General features: G+C 38.6%; 3 protein-coding genes across 3 annotated transcripts in view; 1 reads left to right on the top strand and 2 right to left on the bottom strand.

Annotated features, from left to right (window-relative positions):
- The window catches only part of skp1 (S-phase kinase-associated protein 1), a 4,694-nt gene extending 2,469 nt beyond the window's left edge, over positions 1-2,225 (bottom strand). The window contains exons 1-3 of the mRNA XM_034890850.1: positions 1,958-2,225; positions 933-1,032; positions 494-567 (exon numbers count right to left, since the gene is read on the bottom strand). Coding sequence (XP_034746741.1) covers positions 494-567; positions 933-1,029 — 171 coding nt within the window. The 5' untranslated portion in view covers positions 1,030-1,032; positions 1,958-2,225. The remainder of the gene's footprint in view (positions 1-493; positions 568-932; positions 1,033-1,957) is intronic.
- Positions 1-6,721, top strand: part of tcf7 (transcription factor 7) — a 76,093-nt gene extending 69,372 nt beyond the window's left edge. Inside the window, exon 14 of the transcript XR_004658956.1 lies at positions 6,711-6,721. The gene's annotated coding sequence lies outside the window, so the exon portion shown is untranslated. The remainder of the gene's footprint in view (positions 1-6,710) is intronic.
- Positions 3,747-12,909, bottom strand: ppp2cab (protein phosphatase 2 catalytic subunit alpha b). Its single transcript, XM_034889263.1, has 7 exons — positions 12,565-12,909; positions 6,045-6,254; positions 5,775-5,948; positions 5,484-5,573; positions 5,046-5,207; positions 4,592-4,710; positions 3,747-4,356 (listed from the first exon to the last, which is right to left on the bottom strand). The coding sequence occupies exons 1-7, from the start codon at positions 12,664-12,666 to the stop codon at positions 4,284-4,286; spliced, it is 930 nt and encodes a 309-aa protein (XP_034745154.1). The 5' UTR covers positions 12,667-12,909; the 3' UTR covers positions 3,747-4,283.
- Between the last annotated feature and the right edge of the window lie 6,920 nt (positions 12,910-19,829).

Here is a 19,829-nt window from a genome sequence, read left to right on the forward strand (position 1 = left end):
ACACACACACACACACACACACACACACACACACACACACACACACACACACACACGGTATGTATGGCATTAATCAGCACTGCACTTCAAACTGGAGTAGAAGGTAGGGCTGCACAATTAATCGAATATTAATTGTGATCACAATTTTTACTTCCCACAATTAAATGAACATGATTGACTGCAATATTGATGTTTAAAAATGTGTTGTACGCTCATAGAAAGTATATAGACCAACGGCCCTACGTCTACTCCCTGCCAAACTTAAGCATTTTGATGCAAAGATTTGTCAGGAATGTAGGACAACATGAAAGTGACAGCAGTCGGTTTATTTACATGTTTGAGTGCAATACAAATATTTTGTCCCCTAAATTAGAGAATAATCGTGAAAATAATCGTTATCATCATTGTGACCATAATTGTTTAGCCCTAGTTGAAGGGTTTAAACACCACACTAAACTTTTTTGTCTAGTATCGCAGTGAGTGTGTTCTGTACCTTCTTGAGGATGGCAGCGTTCACATTAGGGAGGGGAACTGGATCATCATCTCCTTCATCATCCATTCCCAAATCTGTCAATCAATGAATGCCAGACATCAGCTTATGAATTGAAATTGTCATTCTAATCAAACTATTTGTCTATATTTTTCAGACCCAGCTCACTTTGTGATATTCAGGAGTTAAGGAACAAAATCTTCATGTCTCATGTATAGAGAAAATGTGCCTGTTGATATATGGTGTAAACCTATAATCTTTCGGAAATGTTTGCCCATGAGGGTTGGGCACTTGTGTGCATGACATGGAAATAAAGAAAAACAAATCTAATCAATCATCAGTAACCTTGAACAAAATTTGCATTTATTTAATTAACTTAAATGGCGCAAAGAAAGATAACACCACACCAGCTGTTTGTTTTGATTTAAATAGATAGCTATACCTTCTAACATGGTCTTGATTGTGACAGACTGTTTGGCTATCTCAACATCCACCTCGAAAATTTCCCCATCAGAGCTCTGTAGTTTTATAGTGGGCATTATCTGTAGAGTAGAACAACAAGATTATTAAACACCTTAAATGATACCTAAATGAATATCAAATCAATCGTGTTTTGTTTTTAAATATGTCGCATGGAATCGTACAAAATGGTACAAAAAGGTACAAAATGTAAAACATGTAATCCCATTATCTACTTCAACTTGTGCATGATTCATCTTAAGGCAAATAGTAATGTACAAAATTTGACAAAGTAAACTTGTATTAGCTGAAAACTTAATTTAACGTCTGGTCATAGCTAACGCTACCACTAGCTAGCTAAGCTAATATTGACAAGTTGTCTGTTATTCCGCTATAGCTAGACTGTTACGTTACAAGCCAATAATAGTTAACGTTAGGTAGCTAACGTTACATGAACAATGATAAACCTGATACAACATGTAAACACAAATTAGCAATACCTACGTTAGCTTTGTTATTACCAATATAAATTCAAAAGACAAATAGTTAGCATTAGCTAACTAATTAGCATTAGCTAGCATAGCTAGCGGTAACGTTACATCCAAGCTAACCAACGATACATTTAGCTAGCCACCTGTTAACATGCTAAACGACGGTAACGTTAATGCAAACTATGAAATTAACTAAATGGGTGCTCTTTAATGCATGCAACACCAGTTTCGCATGTTAAACGCTAGCTACAATACCCACCTCGTAATGTGTTTTACAACTCAAGCAACCCCCTACTATCGGTTAAATGGTAAGCGAATCAGACAGCTAGCATTACCATGCACTAAGCTAGCATCTTAGCTTGACGTTACGCTGACGCTACGTCAGTGAGGCCTCTTAGCAACCACACCGAAGCTATTCAAACACAAATGTAAACACGTTTTAAAGATCAATTTTACCTCGAGTTCCAAAGATCAACAAAATGTTAAAGAATACATTTTGCTTTGCGAAACTACGTACCGTAAATGTTTTAACTCGGATCCAGAGGGGAAATTCCTCTGTAGTCAACAGCAGGGCCTGACAGATTCGGAGGCACCAATAGCGGCTGGAAGTCTCTGGATCAACCTGGTGAGCGTGAGTCCTGCCGCCCGGAGGCTGACTGCCGCTTTGTCAGATACTGGAGAAGGGGGGGGGCCCTGTTTATCTAACCAACCTAACCTTTTATTATTAGGCTACTTTACAAAAACACAGTAAATAAATATGCTAGGAGTTATGCAATCGCAAAATGAGCTTGCACGCCAATTGTATTTTTTTGGATGACATTCTGGTTATAAAATTTGAAATATTACTGTGGGTGATTATACTGTCTACTCAGTAATTATTTTGATTATTTACGATATTATCTCATCATTTCGAGAGTTTCTCGTTATTTTGAAAAATGTCATTTTGAGAAATCTTATCTCATTATTTTTGAGATACTGAGTAACTATTTGGAGATTCTAAGTCATTATTTTTGACATAATCAACAGCAACAACTCAATAGAAATTCTGTGATTTTCGCAATCGTTGGTAAGTACAATAAGCTAACGGCATGCACCTTTCAGTAAATGTAAACACATACATATAACGTATGGCAAGTATACACTGTATGCTATACATATGGCCACCTACCACGATATATAATTAACCGGTTATACTAATAATTATTTATTTAGTCCAGCACCGATTGCATCCCTGTTTCCAACACTAATTTGCCCTTAAGGCCGATTATAATGGCTTATGATGTAATGGCTTGCACGCGATTTGTATTTTTTTTGGTATGATTTTCTGGTAAGGTTATACATATGTACCATTTTGCCGTTTTGGCATTAGTTATAGCCAACATACTGTATGAAAGAAAAAGTCGTTAGTCTTTAATCATCCATGGGGTGGCGTTTTCTCCTATTACAGATCCTCATCACCTAAGACTATGGTACTTTCAAGTGCTCCTCAAGTGCATAAAAAACGCTTTATATATTTCTAAATGATGCATCGGTATTGATTTTTTTATATTAATATACCAAAACGTTAAAAATCTCATATATACAATATGATAATGCTTAAAAGCCAATGTTTAAAGGTAAAGACTACAAAATCCTTTACTGAGATGGACAGTAAAAAAGATCAAACATTGTACTAGTGGCTGTCAAAGCTCAGAATTGTGCTCACACTGGCAAGATGGTGGTAGAGGTGTGTGTGCGCGCGTATAGAATGTCTGCTTTTCTTGAAAAGAAGAAATAAACAAAAATAAAAACTTTTCAATATTAACAAAGAGGTCCTGATAAACTATGTATCTGTGAGACAGTTTAGTTACCATTACAGTAACTCTCCAAGAGGAAGGTCATCAGTGTGCAAACCTATCCAAACAACACACCCTGAACTAAAGCTTCAATTTTAGCAATGCCAGCCAACTGGTACAGATGACTGACCTACTCCCTGGTTGGTGAACTGGCTGAGTTCCAGGTGGTTCAGTTCAGAATTAATCAAACATCAAAGGGACCTTCTAAGCCAGTCCACCAGTTGGCATCTCATTCAGAGCAATGTTTTTCAGTATCATAAGAAAAGAAAGGTAACAGCACATTCATATCAAGGAGCCACCTTCATCTTTATTATTGAAATGGTTTGGTTAACACAGACTCTGGTAGTTCAATGGTTGCCAGCGAGTGGATGTGGATGAACACCCCATTATCTGTCTATCATATGCACCAGGCTAAGCTGTGTGACTGCATAGGAAGGGCTTTCTTTAAAAGTTACACAGGGCAAAGAAACCTTGTGTAAAACTTGCCTGATCTGGGTTTTATTTGTATCTTTTTTTATTAAAAAAAAAAAAAAAAAAAAAAGCATCTGTAGTGTGAAATAATATTCATCTTTTCACATATGTTACATTTGTTTAGATTTACAATAGTGCAAATAGATCACGTTCAGATCTCCTAAATAAAGGCCATCGCATGTAGAGTTCAAACAGCCGCATTTGACGTAGCAAATTTTCGCCTTGACCTTGGTGCATTTGGTCCAGCTGCACCAGGAACAGAATGAGGAATTTAAACGTCACCGTTTTACATAGCGGGGGAGATTTTCAATACAAGTCCTCAGCAATGAATATTGTTACACATATGGAACACACCTTTGGGTCCATTCAAAGACAGACATTTCTTGTTTGCTAAATGCTTAAATAGATCTTTGTGTGGATATACAATGTGCACTGCTGTGTAGCCCCCTGCCCCCTCCCCCCCATTCATGTTATCGGTTGAATGTCATACATAATGGCAATACTGGGCCTGACTGTACAAGGGTCAAAGGTCAGAATTTACAGGAAGTAATCTGGGGTGCGGCGAGTGACGTGAGGCTCCCCTCTGCGAGGTGCAGGATCAAACTGCAAACTGGTTAGGAGAAGAAATAAAAAGTAGAAAAAAACATGAGATTTGTCAACCAATCATAAATGCAACTCATACATACTGTAAGCATACTACTAAGCATTGTTTAGAATGATGCATACATACAGTATGTAGCATCATTTCAGGCATTACACATTTGAGAACATAATCATGCAGAGCTTTATCTTTTAGGGATACACACAATCACATACTGCAGCTCTCAGTTTTTTGTTATACTTACAATGAGTATTTGAGGGTGTCGTCTAGTTCCATGATAGCTGCCTGGTTGCCACAGCGGTAGCAGTAGTTGGGAGCACTAAATATTGTCACCACATTCCTCTCATGGCACCAGTTGTAACCCTGGAGGAAACAGATGCATTATTCACCGGAGGTGTACAATTCAGTACAATTCAAAAAGTGCTACTGTAATGAAAATCTACTTTTTTGATTCTGTGTATTGACAGTTCAAGCTGGTGGTATAGCCGTTTGTCTTATTGGTTTTCTGTAGCAGTAGTGGTTGAGAGAAATGCTTGGTTTGATTTCTGCTTATTTAGTTCAGTTTGCTTTAAGCAACAAAACACCAGTGAAGTGGGTAATTCTTGACTGCATCTGGGAAGTCTATGAATTGTAACAGCCACGGTCCTGAATTATACTTAAATGTGTAATTGCCTGGTAAATTTAAATAAGAGACGCACCTCCATAACCAGCTGGTGGGCACGGGACACCAGCGTGAGGCGGTTGGCATGGTTGAAAGTCTCAGAGATGTCCTGGCCAAAAGTGTAGCCGGCCCCTCGAGGGGAGATGCCCCAGCCACCGCGGTCGTCGGGGTCCGACCACAGCAGGTCACACATGGGACCCTGCGGGAGACAAAGAGGAGCATGTTGGCGAGGAAACAAATACGCAGTCCTGCTATTAAATACTTAAACAGCCACCATGTCTATCTGCAAATACAGTGAATTATGGAGAAAAGACTATATCAACACAATGCTTCCTTTTTTGCCTTGAAGTATTGTTTATGATAAAGTTACTGACAAACATTTTTTGATGACAGTTATTTTACAACCAAAATTGTTTGCTAAAAAGTGTTAAAAGCCACTTGGCCAGCAACATAAAATGAAGTATTAGCCATCTACCTCATGCGGCACTTCCTGTAAACGGTCCAGTGCTCTGATGTGATCCAAAGTATCTATAGACGGTGACAGGCCTCCATGAAGGCAGAATATCTGGAAGGATGAGTGAAGATTTTAGTATAAGTAGTAAATACAAGTACAAAATACTTCTCTCTGACCATCAGCGTCTATATCCATCACATCATTGAACTCATAATTCCCATCTAGCAAGGTTATATATTTCATTTTACAATGCAACATTAAACTCTGTCACAACAAAAGGTATATTTATCTGTGAAACCAACCAATTCTCACCTGAGAGTCTACCAAGGCCGTAAGGGGGAGATAGTCGAACAGGTCGGTGAAGTACTTCCAAACATTGGCGTTGCCATATTTTCTTAGGCATTCATCATAGAAGCCGTAAACTTGTGTGATCTGTCGGCTCTCGTGGTTCCCTCGGAGGATTGTGATGCGCTCCCGGTAGCGTACCTGAAACACCAGCAAACAACAGAGCTGTGTGGTCAAAACCCCCATTCAGTTTCGGAACTGGTCAAATGTGTGAGGACCTTTTAAATGATAACTTACCTTAAGTGAAACTAATAAAGAAACGGTTTCTACGGAGTAGTACCCTCTGTCAACGTAGTCTCCCATGAACAAATAGTTTGTGTCTGGAGATTTCCCTCCGATCTTGAACAGTTCCATGAGGTCGTGGAACTGGCCGTGCACGTCGCCACACACCGTTACCGGACATCTCACCTCTTGAACGTTCGACTCCTTGGTCAATATCTCTTTTGCCTGCACAGAGACACACACACACACACACACTTTAACTGTAATTCCATGGATAAAAATAAAAAATAAAAAATAAATAAAACAACCGTAAAATTATAGAGTGTGGTCTAGACCTGCTCTATCTGTAAAGTGTCCTGAGATTATTTCTGTTTTGATTTGACTCAACAAAGTATAATTGAACTGAATAGATTCTCTGTATTTTGGGTATAGAGTTGTACTAAATCTGGAGTCCCACAACAAGGACTATTCCTGCAGTCGGTCTAGCTTGGCCAGCTGGTGTGACTAAGGGGTCGGTCAGCAGGATGAGCTTTTCAAAAAGGAGAAGACTAATCCTCAGGCTGAGAGAGAAATTGTCTGAGCTGAATGACGACCAGACATATCTGACGCACTAAGCCACACTTGAAATATTGAACAAGAAGGGAGACAGAAGCCCTGCGATCTGAGTGAGCCAGCAACAAGGGGACAGCTCTAAGTACAGGTGGGAATGCACGCATGATGCATTGAGATCCGATCACTCAGACCAGATTCGGAGGTGGATTAGGCCACATAGGACCACATTCTTTTAGCTGTGGGCCTGTTTTGAGCTGGTTTAAACATCTGTCCTGAGTGATCTGATTACAAGTGGTTGGGTGTGTTCCCTTCTAGCAGGAGAATGGATCTCCAAACACATCCTGAATGACCACTTGTGATCCAGTCTCTCTTCCCCGCTCTATTTGCAAATAAACTCTTACATCATTTCTGTTTGCATATAGGCTGGTTGTGTGTTTGAGTGTGTGCAAAAAGTTGATCCTCTCCAATAAATCATAAATTAGAATTAGAAACATGCAATGACTACTGAAAAAGCGCTGCCTACAGCATTTGTCCGTGCCATAATAATGTATTAAGGCTGTCTACTGACGGGCGCCGGGACCTGTGCAGGACAGAAAGACGTTTTGAAAGGTTGTGTGTTCAGCTCTCAGAATGTTTGTAGCTTCTAATTAAATCTCTTTGGTTGGTAGTTCAGTTTCTATAAGTGGTTTATCTTACATTTGGTGACAAAAAACAGGAAAGAGGCATCTGCAAAATCATGGGAAGGTGGACAATAGAAACCGTGAAAGGTTATGTCCTCCCAAATAAATGCCTGGTGTTTTGTCTGGGGCACATTCTGAGCAGCGCCCAATGTTTTTATAATGTTCCCTTAAACAACAAATGCAACCATGGTGAGATAAAGAGAATTGACAGATTGCTGAAGTCGGCCTGTCTTTCCAGGCAGATGACACACACAGAGAGGGAGGGGGAGAGAGAGAGAGAGAGAGAGAGAGAGAGAGAGAACTGCACAACACTGACCTATATTACATCCACATAAACATCCTCCACGTGCCCGTACTACCATGTGGCAGGAGGCATTCAATGACTGGGCTGTGGATGACAGATTGAGCAGGCCATTTGACTCTGTAGGTCCATGCCTGTGCTGAAGTGGAACAGCAATATATGATCGTCGTCATATACTTTGAGTCAGAGAGGCTATCTACTAGGGCTGGACGATATGAGGAAATCATCTAATTGCGATTATTTTTGACTGATATAGCGATATGAGTCACAATATTTTAGGGAATGGTCATTTTTGTATCATTATTCTCATTTTCATTGCAAAATATTAAAATAAAAAAATGAAAATCATTTTTAGCGTGATTTTTACAAGGATCTGTAGTCTGTAGGATACAATTTTAAGGCCGGGGACGTCTCTGCGGCACCACACTACCACATTCGGAATTGTTTGACACATATTTTGCCTTTAACAAAACAATTTGGCCCCACCTGCGATATGCCCCATTCACATTTTGTACTGTGGATGCCAGTTCAGCTGTAATTGAAAAGGATGACGGCAGATGTTATGCAAGCACCTCGACCAAAGTACCACACCTGTAGCAGAAGTGCTACAGAGAAGCTGCAGGGAGGGAACCTCCTAGATGACAGTTGTGCCAGAGACGGCACACAGACATCAAACTGCCTTGCCAAGAGGTAAGAAAGTAAAGTCAGCATTTTGAACGCCAATATAATTCCAGTAAAAGTCAGTTAAACAAGGCCAAAGATTTTCCTGCAGACATTAAGCTTGACGACTAGGCACAACTACAACCACAAACAATGACGTCACACAAGGTTTAATTTACAGTAGTTAATAGTTAAGCATCTGCCTGGCAACAGCACTATAAATCAGTGTGGAAATCAGCGGCAGCCAGATGATGCCAGATTGGGTCCATGTTTTCTACTATGACACTTTGTGAATTTTGCTGAGATGCATTTAACAACATTTTGTTAACATCAGTCTTTTTGGTCGCAGTGTTGTTACATACTTTCATCTATCTTTTTGATATTTTAAATATTTTTTTCTGATATTACTGTTCCACTATCTTTGTATTTCTGCTCAGCTTAAAAGGTGCTGTCAGGTGACTTCACTTCTTGTTGACATTAGAAGTATTTAAAAAAAAAAAAAAATTAGACTAGCTTGCCCCTCTCTCCTCCTCATCCCCTGCCCGTCCCTTAAGTGCTTTTCAGCACTAACCCCCCACATCCTTCTTGTTGGTTATTGGCTGGAACACTGTTTGTGTATGCTTTGTGGTGCAGGTGGGCACAGTTTATTTTGTAGAAGTTTGTAGACCCTGGGCTGTCTAAAGAGACCAAGTTTGTTCACGGTGTGTTCTGGGAACAGGCAGCTCGCGGATAGTGAGGAGATGTTTGCTGTATCTGACAACAAATGTTCAAGCCTAAAAACACGCGTGACATCGCTTTGAACACCTTCAATGGATCCACGATGCAAACTTAGTTCTCTATATCAGGCGTTGTGGTAGGACAACAAACCATCATGTGGAACACGGGCTCATTTCTTGGAGTAAAACTGTGACCCTAGTTGGCAAACTGCCCTGACTAGTTGCATCCAACTGGTGTAAACAGTGACAGGTTTTAGACGGTCATAGAGAGGACTTCAGCTCCAGGAAGTGGGGCAAGTATTGCCACATGACCAATATATTACATCATTCTGACGACCTTTGAATGATGCCATAGGGCAGTAATGTTTGAGAAACACAAAACCAATTTCCAGTAAACAGAGCTTTTTCTGGCCTTGCTTAATGTAAATATGCTTAAATGATCAAGCAGATTACAATAGAGCTGGACGATATGAAAAAGCAAACACAATCAAACATCCCCATATTTTTGACCAAATACATCGATGCTGATATTGTCAGGTTGACTGGTGCTTTCACAATATATTTACACAATGACAGTTTTGATAATTAATCACCAAATTTGTGGATACAATGACTGACTTCTGGTAAGTTCAGAAATGACATCACTTTACTGTAATGCAGCCTTTAAAACTAGGAAAAGACAACATTTGTGTTCTATATTACGATATCCAAAATTTAAGACGATACCTAGCCTCATATATCAATGGTGATATAATATTGATATATTGCCCGGCCCTAGATTACAATACTACATTGTAAACAAACAACCCACCCAGATCCTTGAGATGGGGAAATACTGCATTGTTGATTATGACAGAGTATTCCCTCTTGCCTGCTCACTAGACACCAAGCAGAAACTCTGCCTTTTCTGAGAAAGCAGGAATGAAAAGACTAAGGACAGATTACACAGCACATCCCATTCCTCCACACCCCCATACATCCAAAAACAGACGGCCGTTCTCAGAGTCACAATGAACAGTGTTATCCTGATATGAGTCACACACTCTGATCCCATTACAATAGATATGATAGTGTTGGTGATGAAACTCAAAAAAATCAATCATATCCTCTGCTATTTTTAAATCAAGGAGGAGGATGTGAGGTTGCATTCTGCTGAATAAATTAACAAAAGTCACAGGGTGGAGGATGGATACTGTAGATGCAGGAAGACAGTGTGGAGCAGTTGAGCTCATACAAGCTGTGACAAGGCTACAGCAGGGTGAAGAAACTGTAGGTTTCCTTTTTCCTCTCAATTATTTTATGGAATCTTTGCTGCATTTGGGAGGAAACAGTGGAGAGCGGCAGGAAAGAAAAAGTATTATGTTCCTTGGTTAACTTCCAGCACTCCAAATATAGTAGCGGGCCTAGTTTTTAAAAGAAAATCAAGAAACACCCCATTGTGAAGATTAAAAAATGTCTATAGGTGAAACTGTGTGTGACTGACATCTAGAGCTGGAAATCAGCTGATTGTCTGAGCAGAAATATGGGGAGGTGAGAATGGAGTTAGGCCCCAACTCAAACCAGAAGTCTGCAGAGTCAGTTGGCCAGTTATCAGCTAAAGCAGGAGCAAAGCAAAAACATGAATACTGAAAACTCTGTACATGTTCTGTTTTCAGTTTCTGTTTGAATGAATCACATTAAGTGTAAAAGTTAAATAAGATCAACAAGCAAGCAGCACTTAAGTGGCTTAAAGGTCAAAGCCACGCTAAGATGACAACACCTCTTTGACCTCAAAGAGGACGGCGTCAGGGAAAAAGTCTAGCCATGCCGTGTTCAGTCGTCCCCGTCATTTGCTTACATTCCCTCTAGGTTTACCTGTGTGACACATGTCTACCAACTGGAAGTAAAAGCAGAGGATAGATAAGGTTCAGAAGTCAAGACTTCCCATTCACACAATGTATCTTTGACCAATTAAGTCATATATTTCATGTTTAAGTTTGAAAGTTGACCACTTTATTGCCCAATAAACAAGTCAGCCTCACTGAGTACTGACTAGAGAAGTGAAATACAAACTTAGCAAGGGTCAGAGGTTAATGGCAACTTCCTAAACTACCTGTGAGAAAAGCAAAGTAATCATGTAGCACACATTCATAGAAGATGATAACCCAACTAAGGCTAAAACGATGCTAAGGGGTATGATAGAGAAATGAGATTCAGCCCCCTTTTAACTTAATTTTTTTTACAGTAAGCCTTTACCAACTTTTCGGGGGGCTGCAATGTTCTGCACATTAGCCTACATTAGGATAGTCTTTGAGGGTAGAAAGGCTCAAAGTATTGTTTTGTGGGTTGTTTTAGTACCATGGCATCAAATATACACTGCATATACTGTCATATCCACATACCTCAGATATATATAAGCAACTTATAATTAATAATTATTTATTCCACCCCTTTTTATAGTGTATTCATTGCAATGCCCTACTGTATTACTGTTTACAATCCTCATAGAGCGGTTTGTTTACATGTGTGTCTGTAGGTATGTGTATGTATGTAGTTGTATGACTCTTGTTTTTAAACCTCATGTTGTCCTCAAGTCAAAAATTCGAAGAGGTTTTGAAATAGTATTGAGTAAAAGTTGACATTCCAGTTTGTAGTTATCCATCAACATCAGTTCTTTTAATTTTAGTCTAAATAATTCCTAATTTCAAACATTAGGTATAATTTCCTATAAATGGGGTTTATTGACCATAAATTCCAAAAATAACTGTAAACTGAAATTACTAACTTAATATTATGTAGTGTTGAAAACGTCAAAAAAAGTGACAAACATTGAAAAAAAGCGTTGATAAAAAAGGGACAAAAACATATGAAAAAGTTAAAAACATCAAAAGAAAGCGTCAACAATACAACAATGTTGATTTTGAAGTTCATTTTAACAAGGGTTAAGCTAAGAAGACATAACAAAGGTCACACTGGCAGTTTGAACGAGGAGGGCTGTAAATGTGGTATGTGACTTGAATCCACACAGCTATGCTGACCCTTTCCTGGCTGGTAAACCCACAGGCAGCGACAACATGGGCTGGTAGTTCATTAGCGTTAGCTGGTCCACGCCTCCAGAACAACCTTAATTAAGACGTGAAGGCAGCACAGACTGTTGATACTTTTAAAAGCAAACTAAAGACCCAACGTTACCTTCTTTTTTTTCTGGCTTTTAAGTGAGCTTTGTACATTTATCCATCAATGTATTTGTCTGTGTGTTTATCTATGCCTTTTAGCCTTTTTTACTGCTTGGTGTTCCTCACTGTAAGAGAGTCATGCTATCTTTTCCTCAGTGAAAGCTGTTGTTGTTTATAAAATACAAATCTAAACTGTTGTTTTGTATAGATTATGAGACGCACTTTCTGTTACATTTTATAATCATGGAAAGTACTATACAAATCATGTATGATTGATTCATTGATTGCTTGATTGATTGATAAGATTCCAAGCAACGATTGAAACACCCAAAACAAAAACCACGAAGTGATTGTAAAATACGCACGGCACAGTGAAATGTACACTGTAGACGCCATTTTAAGAATGTCTGGAAGGCGTCGGCAAGGAGAGAGGAGACGTTGACAGTAAGTTAGAGTTAAGAGAGAGCTCACCTTTTCACATAATGTTTTCACCTGTCCCTCCGACAGCTGCTTGCAGTCGTTAAGCTGCTCGATCCACTGATCAAGTTCTTTCGTAAACGGCTTTTCGTCCATTTTTGTGTTTTTTCGGGGTGTTCGTTCGCCGATACGTTATCTAATTTCGGTTAGAAGACGTCCCACAGATGTTCTAGTATTTTCCGAAACTTACAAGAGCACCACACAAGGTGCTGGCGTGTCTCTTGTTAGAAGACGCATGTATCTGCTCTGTCTGCCAGATTGCGATGATTTGACTGAAACTGAATAGAGACGTCAGTTGGTGATCCACCCATGATGATCCACCCTGGAATTTACTCTCCGCAATAAAAGACCGCAGTTCCGGTTATGACCTTCAAAATAAAAGCATGCGGTTGACGTTGGGAGTTGAAAGAAAAGCACTTAATTCATTATTTATTAGTTATAGTAATAGTTACCCATGTGCAATAGTGGAAATTAACTGTGCATTTCTCGAGTACTGTACTTAGCTCTGTATGGTATTCGGGTCAAACTGACCCATTTCAGTACACATTTTTTCAACCTGAAAATCATTGGCCTCATCTTATTTTCTGTGATGAACATTGATACAGTATTCCTGACTTAATTCAGAAAATTATTCCAAAAAAAAATTAGCTCCACCTTTATCAGCTGCAACATTTAACTGATGCTTACACATTAGTGCATTCCTGTTTACAATCCAATTAGGCCCATATAATATACATTGTTCTGCATATTTGAAATAGACTGAATAGTGGGTAGCCTACTTTTACTTTTAGTGATTTAGGTATATTTTGATGTACTTTTATATAGTAAATTTGAAAACAATGTGTAAAACTATATATTTTAATTTATACAGCCCTTTTACAATGAATGTTATCACTTTCTTTACTGTACATGGTTGAACCAGGATTAAAACATTTCAGGACTGCAATGAAGCAAATCATTTCAGTTAAAGTAATACAAAAAGAAAATGTAGCTTAATAGATACAAAAATAGAAAAATACTTATGATAATAATAAAACTGAGTTCTTAATGAAATGGTTTTTTTAGTTACATTTTGAGAAGTGATTTAACAGCAGCTTGGTTCAGGACTATTTAATGCTGTAATAATGGATCCATAACTAATATCCCACTCCTGTCCCCACCCTTTCAGTTCAGCCTGTCCTTCCTGTCAGTCTAATAGCCACAAAACAACTGTAAAGGGGGTGTAACTGCTCCAACTGTAACCACAAAAACACCGGAATTTAACAAACAGTTACTTTTAAAATTTGACATATTAAAATATCAGTTTATAAAAAATGACCCATTGTGTTTTCATGGTTTAAGATTGCAATTATACAACGAAATTTAAGTAAAAGAGATCTGTTAACTAGGTTTTTTGAACATTTCTATTTGCAGACTTTTTAGAACAAACGTGGGCTAAAATGATACACATGATTCTCTGTCAGGAAGTGCACATTCCCTGCTTATTTTTCTGTGTCTAAAATTTAGTTTTATGTATGAAATTTTTAGTTCTATAGTGGACAATGTATGGGTTGCACCATTGTCTTGTGGCTGCTGTAAAATGGTCTCTATTCTTTATTCTTTATTTTGTGCAAAGTATGTTGTGTGTGGACATTGGACCAAAAGCTGTGGAGGAAATTACTTTTGTATCGGTGTCCTGGGATGGGCCACTTAGTGGCATGACAAACACAAATATAAAATCATTCATTCATTCACCACTTAGCCTACATATTAATACAATATGAACCACTGAATATGTTTGTTGTGTTCTCTGAAATTTGTCCACAGTGGTTCTAAAAGAAGTAAAATTACAAAAACAAAGAGTTGATTTGCTGCCGACTGAATTCAACATGGATTCAAATTCAATTTCTATTATGAATAATGAAAATTAAGAGGGGGTATAGGACTGGAAATGTTCTTAACTGCTTCCTACCCCTTTTAAACAAGAACATATATATTGCTTATTTGTGGCTTGTATGTTGCTGATGCTCTCGTTTTTTCTTTTTTTATATAACTTACAAATTTCACATTGTTTTTCTAAATAAATCAACTAAATAGAATAAAACATACAATAATGGTTCACTGGGCTATACTAATCATAAGTATACGTTGAAATTGCTCATGAAATGTGGTTTAATTCCTTTATACCATAATATTATTGTAAGGTTGGCCGAGGCACAAAAACTGAGAGGAAGACCCCGTTTGCAGTCCTGTATATTTAGGCATACACAAACCCAGATACTGAATATTTCCTGGTTCATTTTGTTCACCATTCATAATGCAGACCTCGCTCTTTGCCGCAAAAAGATGCCACACATTACACAAAAGAAGTACTGAATTACCTGAGCTGCCTTTAGGGGCTGCTTACTGAAGAACAGAGACATTTATCATGATAATTAATAATTATTGTATCTTGAATTAAACCTGTCAGGTCCCTTTGTAAATATGATGAAACAACAGGCAAGATGAAAGAGGGTGACACATTGCAAAAGCAATATGAGTAAATTAAAAAAGAGGGAATGTCACTTTTATTTGATGTTCCACTGCTGGCACACAACCCTATGAGGTTATTTTTTAAGGGTGCAGAATATTGATTATGTGTAGAACACATTGTTTTAATTTACAACCATCAAACTTTACCCCAAGAAAACAGACCAAAACCATGCAGTTAGCTAAATTATACCCACTATTGTCTTGCAGATTAGTCCTCATATTTGTAATCAACAATCTGTTATTCCTCACTAGTAGTTGGTACGCTATCCCTCTGAAATAAAAAAAAAAGAATACATTCTTCACTTTGGTTCAGCTCTTTTAAAAGAAATCAAATCTATTTTCCTCCAACAGCAATCACACCACTCACGATGTATGTGTGACTCTTTCAATAAGTTGGTGGTTTTTCTGTTTTCCTGATTTAGCTTTTTCTGCAGGAACAAACCATGTAATAATCCTTATTTTCAAGAGCGCTCTCCTCCTAATTGAAAACCTCTGTTTGCAGGCTCACAGTGAAAACAGGCAGCTACGTTACATTCCCCAGCCATCTGAATTCCTGACAAACCTCATCAACTTTCAAGTCTCTTAAACAGTGACCCTGTGGCCTTTTTTTAGATCATGATAAGCATTCTCTGGATCGTTGTTTTCCACATTAACATTTCATCAATCACTTTGGAAACACACTCATCCGGCTGTTGGATTGTTGTAGCCCTGGGCAGTGGACCAGGCAAGCGTTGAACCTGGCACACCCCAGTGACTCATTGAGCCTTGTGTGATCGGCCTGCATTTCATTTAATGATGTAATAGGGAACACTTTTAGATTGTTAGATATCAAGTCTTAAAATTGTTTCTGCGTTTGAATGGCTCACACTACACACAACAAAGTGGCGTCTGCAACTTAGCAAAATGTAAAAAAAGAAAAAAAAAGAAGAAGAAGCTACTTTTAAAGTTAATATATATTTTAAACAGGTAGATTACACAGTTGGTCAGTTTTCATCGTTTAGCTTCAGCCAATCCTGTGCATGTCTCTAGTGATGACAGAGTGTCCCAAATTTTTGTTGAAAGTTATGCGAGTGATGACATGTTGATCATTACTGCATAAAGAAGCCGGAGACAACAGCGGCAACGCAATACAAGAGCTTAATCCACAGTAACACAACTCTGAGCTGCACTGAGGCGGGACAGAGCCAGTGTGATCTCCAACATGCCATTAAGAATGTGCCAGTATACATTGTTGATGCGGCAGAGGACAGTAAGACGCCAATGCCACTTCTTTTGCTCAACGCAATGATCACCAATCGATTATAGTGTCACCAATATGCATTTGTAGTACACAGGATCATCTCTCATTATTTGCAGACAATGTTTCAATCTTTGTAGAAAACCTATCTCAGTCTCTTCCTCACCTTCTATTTTTATGCGAGGAGTATGGAAGCTTATCAGGCTTTGAAACGAACTGGTCAGAGTCTGCACTACTTCTTTTAAATGACTGTCCGTAAATCAACCATATAATGGCAGTAATGAAGGGGGATATAACATCCCCATTGTTAAGCAGTTTAAATATTTAGGCCTATAGATCTTCTCCCGCTCAAACTATTCCATTGCTCTGAACAATGTTTTGAAAGACACGGAAAGATGGATGGGTCTCCCCACGTTGATTCAAGCCCCTACCTGTGGTGCTATTTGTTTCTTTATTACATGCAAGAAAACAAATGATCCGAGAAGTTATCACACTGATAGCAAAAACGCATTTTATGAGAGAAAAAAATATATTTGAGAGAAAAGGTTTTCATACCGTTAGCAAAAAGTATGATCTTTAAGAATAAAAAAAGTTTAAATAAAAAATGTCTCTCAAAATACTTTTTTAAACTCTCAAATATATATTTTTTGTTGTCAGTGTGAAAAAAAGGTCGGCACCCAAGGCCCACAGTGTCCCTTAACAGACCTTTGCCCAACCGTCCTATCCTTAAGTTAATTACTTTGCAGCCTAAAAACTGTGATACAGGCTTTATCCGTTCTTAGTGATATGGCCGCTCTGCCCTTCCTCTTGAGAGGATCTGGGCACGTGATTGCTAGTTAATCAGTTCTAGAACAATATTGCATCCAAAATTTCTGCCTTGTTTAATGTTACTGTACCTGTTACTGTCAATGTCTTGATTCGGAATGACCAGTCAGCCTTTCAGCTCTCTGGAACTTAGAAACGTGGTGTGTTTACTGGACTTAGAGCTGCAAAGAAGATGATTGCAACCCGTTGGAAACCGGCCCACAACCTGTCCGCAACCATTTGGATGTGGTTTACATGGAACTCTCCACTGCGCGCGTTAATGGCGTCCTGGGCAAGACTCTGGGCACATGGCAGTGCATCGCTGAATCTGTGAGGTCCGGGTTGTAGCTCTAACTTGCTTAGGTGTTTGATCCCCTGTCTTGTGTCTGTCTGTTTCTGTGTGTCTATTTCTGCTTGTGGTGTTTTGTCTCCCTCTCCCCCGTCTTTCCTCTGTTTTTTTGTGTGCCCTGGATGTGTTCTCCATCCCAGTGTGTTGTTTGTAGTTGATTATCACTGTTAGTGTTTTCTTGACTGTACAAATATTAAATTTAAAAATTTGATAACAAAAACAATATGCCAGCATACATGATTAGTTTGTAATCACCAATCAAATGACTGGAGTTTATCAGTAAGCAACATTTTTGTTGGTCCCATGAAAGCTATTTGGGTAACAGCTGCTGCTGCTGCTGCTGTTCTACATCTACATTTAAATGATCTGTGTATGCCAAGGAGGTTTGGTTAAAAGCCCTTCTAGGCGGGCAGATGCAGACTTTATGTTTGATGCTGGTGCCAAGCTATCAGGACAAAATGGCTGAACCCTCTTGTAAACAACACTATCAGAGATATGTTTGTCTGCGATGTGGCGGAGGATTAGATCATGACAAATGGGTTGTTTTGGATAGTTGGTTGATGACACTGTTTGTGATGTCAGAGGAAAGGAGGAGAACAGAACTCGTTAGAATCCTGGACCCATTGTGCGTCTCTATTCTTCCCCACCAAAAACAACAACAACACAGTAGCTTTTTTTAAGCATGCATAACATTACATTAGCGGTGCATTGTAAGGTCATGTAGTGATTACCCTCTGCATAACCTTGAGCAACTCCAAATAAGGAAAGACTGCAAGATACAAATACAGGTTATTTAGTAGTTTTAGATACATACCATAGATGAGTGAATGCTTATGAACATATACATGTATTCAAACAAGACAAGTTGAAACTTATGACCACTTTTAGAAAAGTATGATATCACAGTCATGTGGCAAATTGAATTGCAGTAGAGTAGCAATAGAATTGCATGTTAAATGTGAAAAAGCCATTTTGCACATAAATATAGGCCTCCATAATACTACATTGTAGGATACCTATTGCATTATCTTTTCTTTAGTTTTAAAACTTTATCTTTATCCTTTTTATTTTCAATGTTATAACTAGACATTTGTCTCACATTAATACTCCATCTATCTTGTCTTTGGAAGTTGTTGTGTGAGGTTTTTACACGTCAGACTAAATATAGAGATACAGACATGAAACAAAAAAAGAGAGAGAGCAACAACCTCTACCTCTCTCCTTTTCTCTTGCCATTAACATGCAGTATTGTGTCTCCAGGTTGCAAATTTTGGTTTGGTAAAGGCATGTCCCACCCTACTCTGCCTCTGATTGTTTTGTCCTGGTATTCTTATTTTACCCAATCTTACTCCTCATGCCTATACCTAACCAATCCAACAAACAAAGGTAACGAGTACTAGCCAATCAGACGCAGAGTAGGATGGGTCATGACTTTGCAAATCTAGGAAAGGCAAATTTGCCTCCAGGATACCTGATACCATGACAACAGCAGATTACTGTTTCCATCTAATATCTTGAGCTCCATCTGGTGTTGACAAAGAAGAAGTCCAGAGTACTTGTACATAGGAAGAAAACAAGAGCCAAAAGCCTTGTAAGGGTGAAAAAATTACTTTTGTGCTACACTCCATTATTGTCCACAAAACATTATGTTTGAATGTTTATGTTAAAGGAAAGCTTAGCATGAACATTAATATAGTCTCCTGAGCTTAAAATGCCTTGCCTGTCCCTGTCTGCATAGTTCAACCACTTTTGTCTTTTGTTTCTCTATGTTTGCATTTCAGCACCTCCAGAAATTGAAATCTATGTTTTCTAAGCGAGGTGCTTACAACATTTTCTAGCATCTTTAAAGTTTTTTGTCTTGTCCTTTCCTGACTTCTCATAGCTCTGTTTTATTAATTGCAGTGCCACCTTGCACACTTTGTATTTGCGGTGTGGGGCTAAGAGAACATTAAGCTCTTTACTTTTTTCTGTGTGTCTGTGTGTGTCTGTTTGTGTGTGTGTGTGTGTGGGGGGGTATTAACATTTGACAATGCTCTATCCCTCTGATACTCTTGCTTCTTCCAGGGTTGGCTAGAAATCTTTTGTTTTCATTCCTCGCTAATACATGCGGTATAAACAAATTGCTACATGAAGCCTTGTTGTTGCATCCGTAATGAATAATGAATTGCAACTCATTTGCATTTGGTTTTGTGCTTCTCAAAAAGTTCCACATGTACCCTTACTGTAAAGACTGTGAGAAGCTTTGTAAAAACAGGAGCACTCTGTTACCACATCAGACACAGAGACACTACATCAAAATGTGTTGTAATAATCAATGATTTGTTTCAAAGGATCAGTTAAATCACCAAAAACAACTAT

Source organism: Etheostoma cragini, chromosome 13 (genome assembly GCF_013103735.1).
Source record: "Etheostoma cragini isolate CJK2018 chromosome 13, CSU_Ecrag_1.0, whole genome shotgun sequence".
Lineage (NCBI taxonomy): Eukaryota > Metazoa > Chordata > Actinopteri > Perciformes > Percidae > Etheostoma > Etheostoma cragini.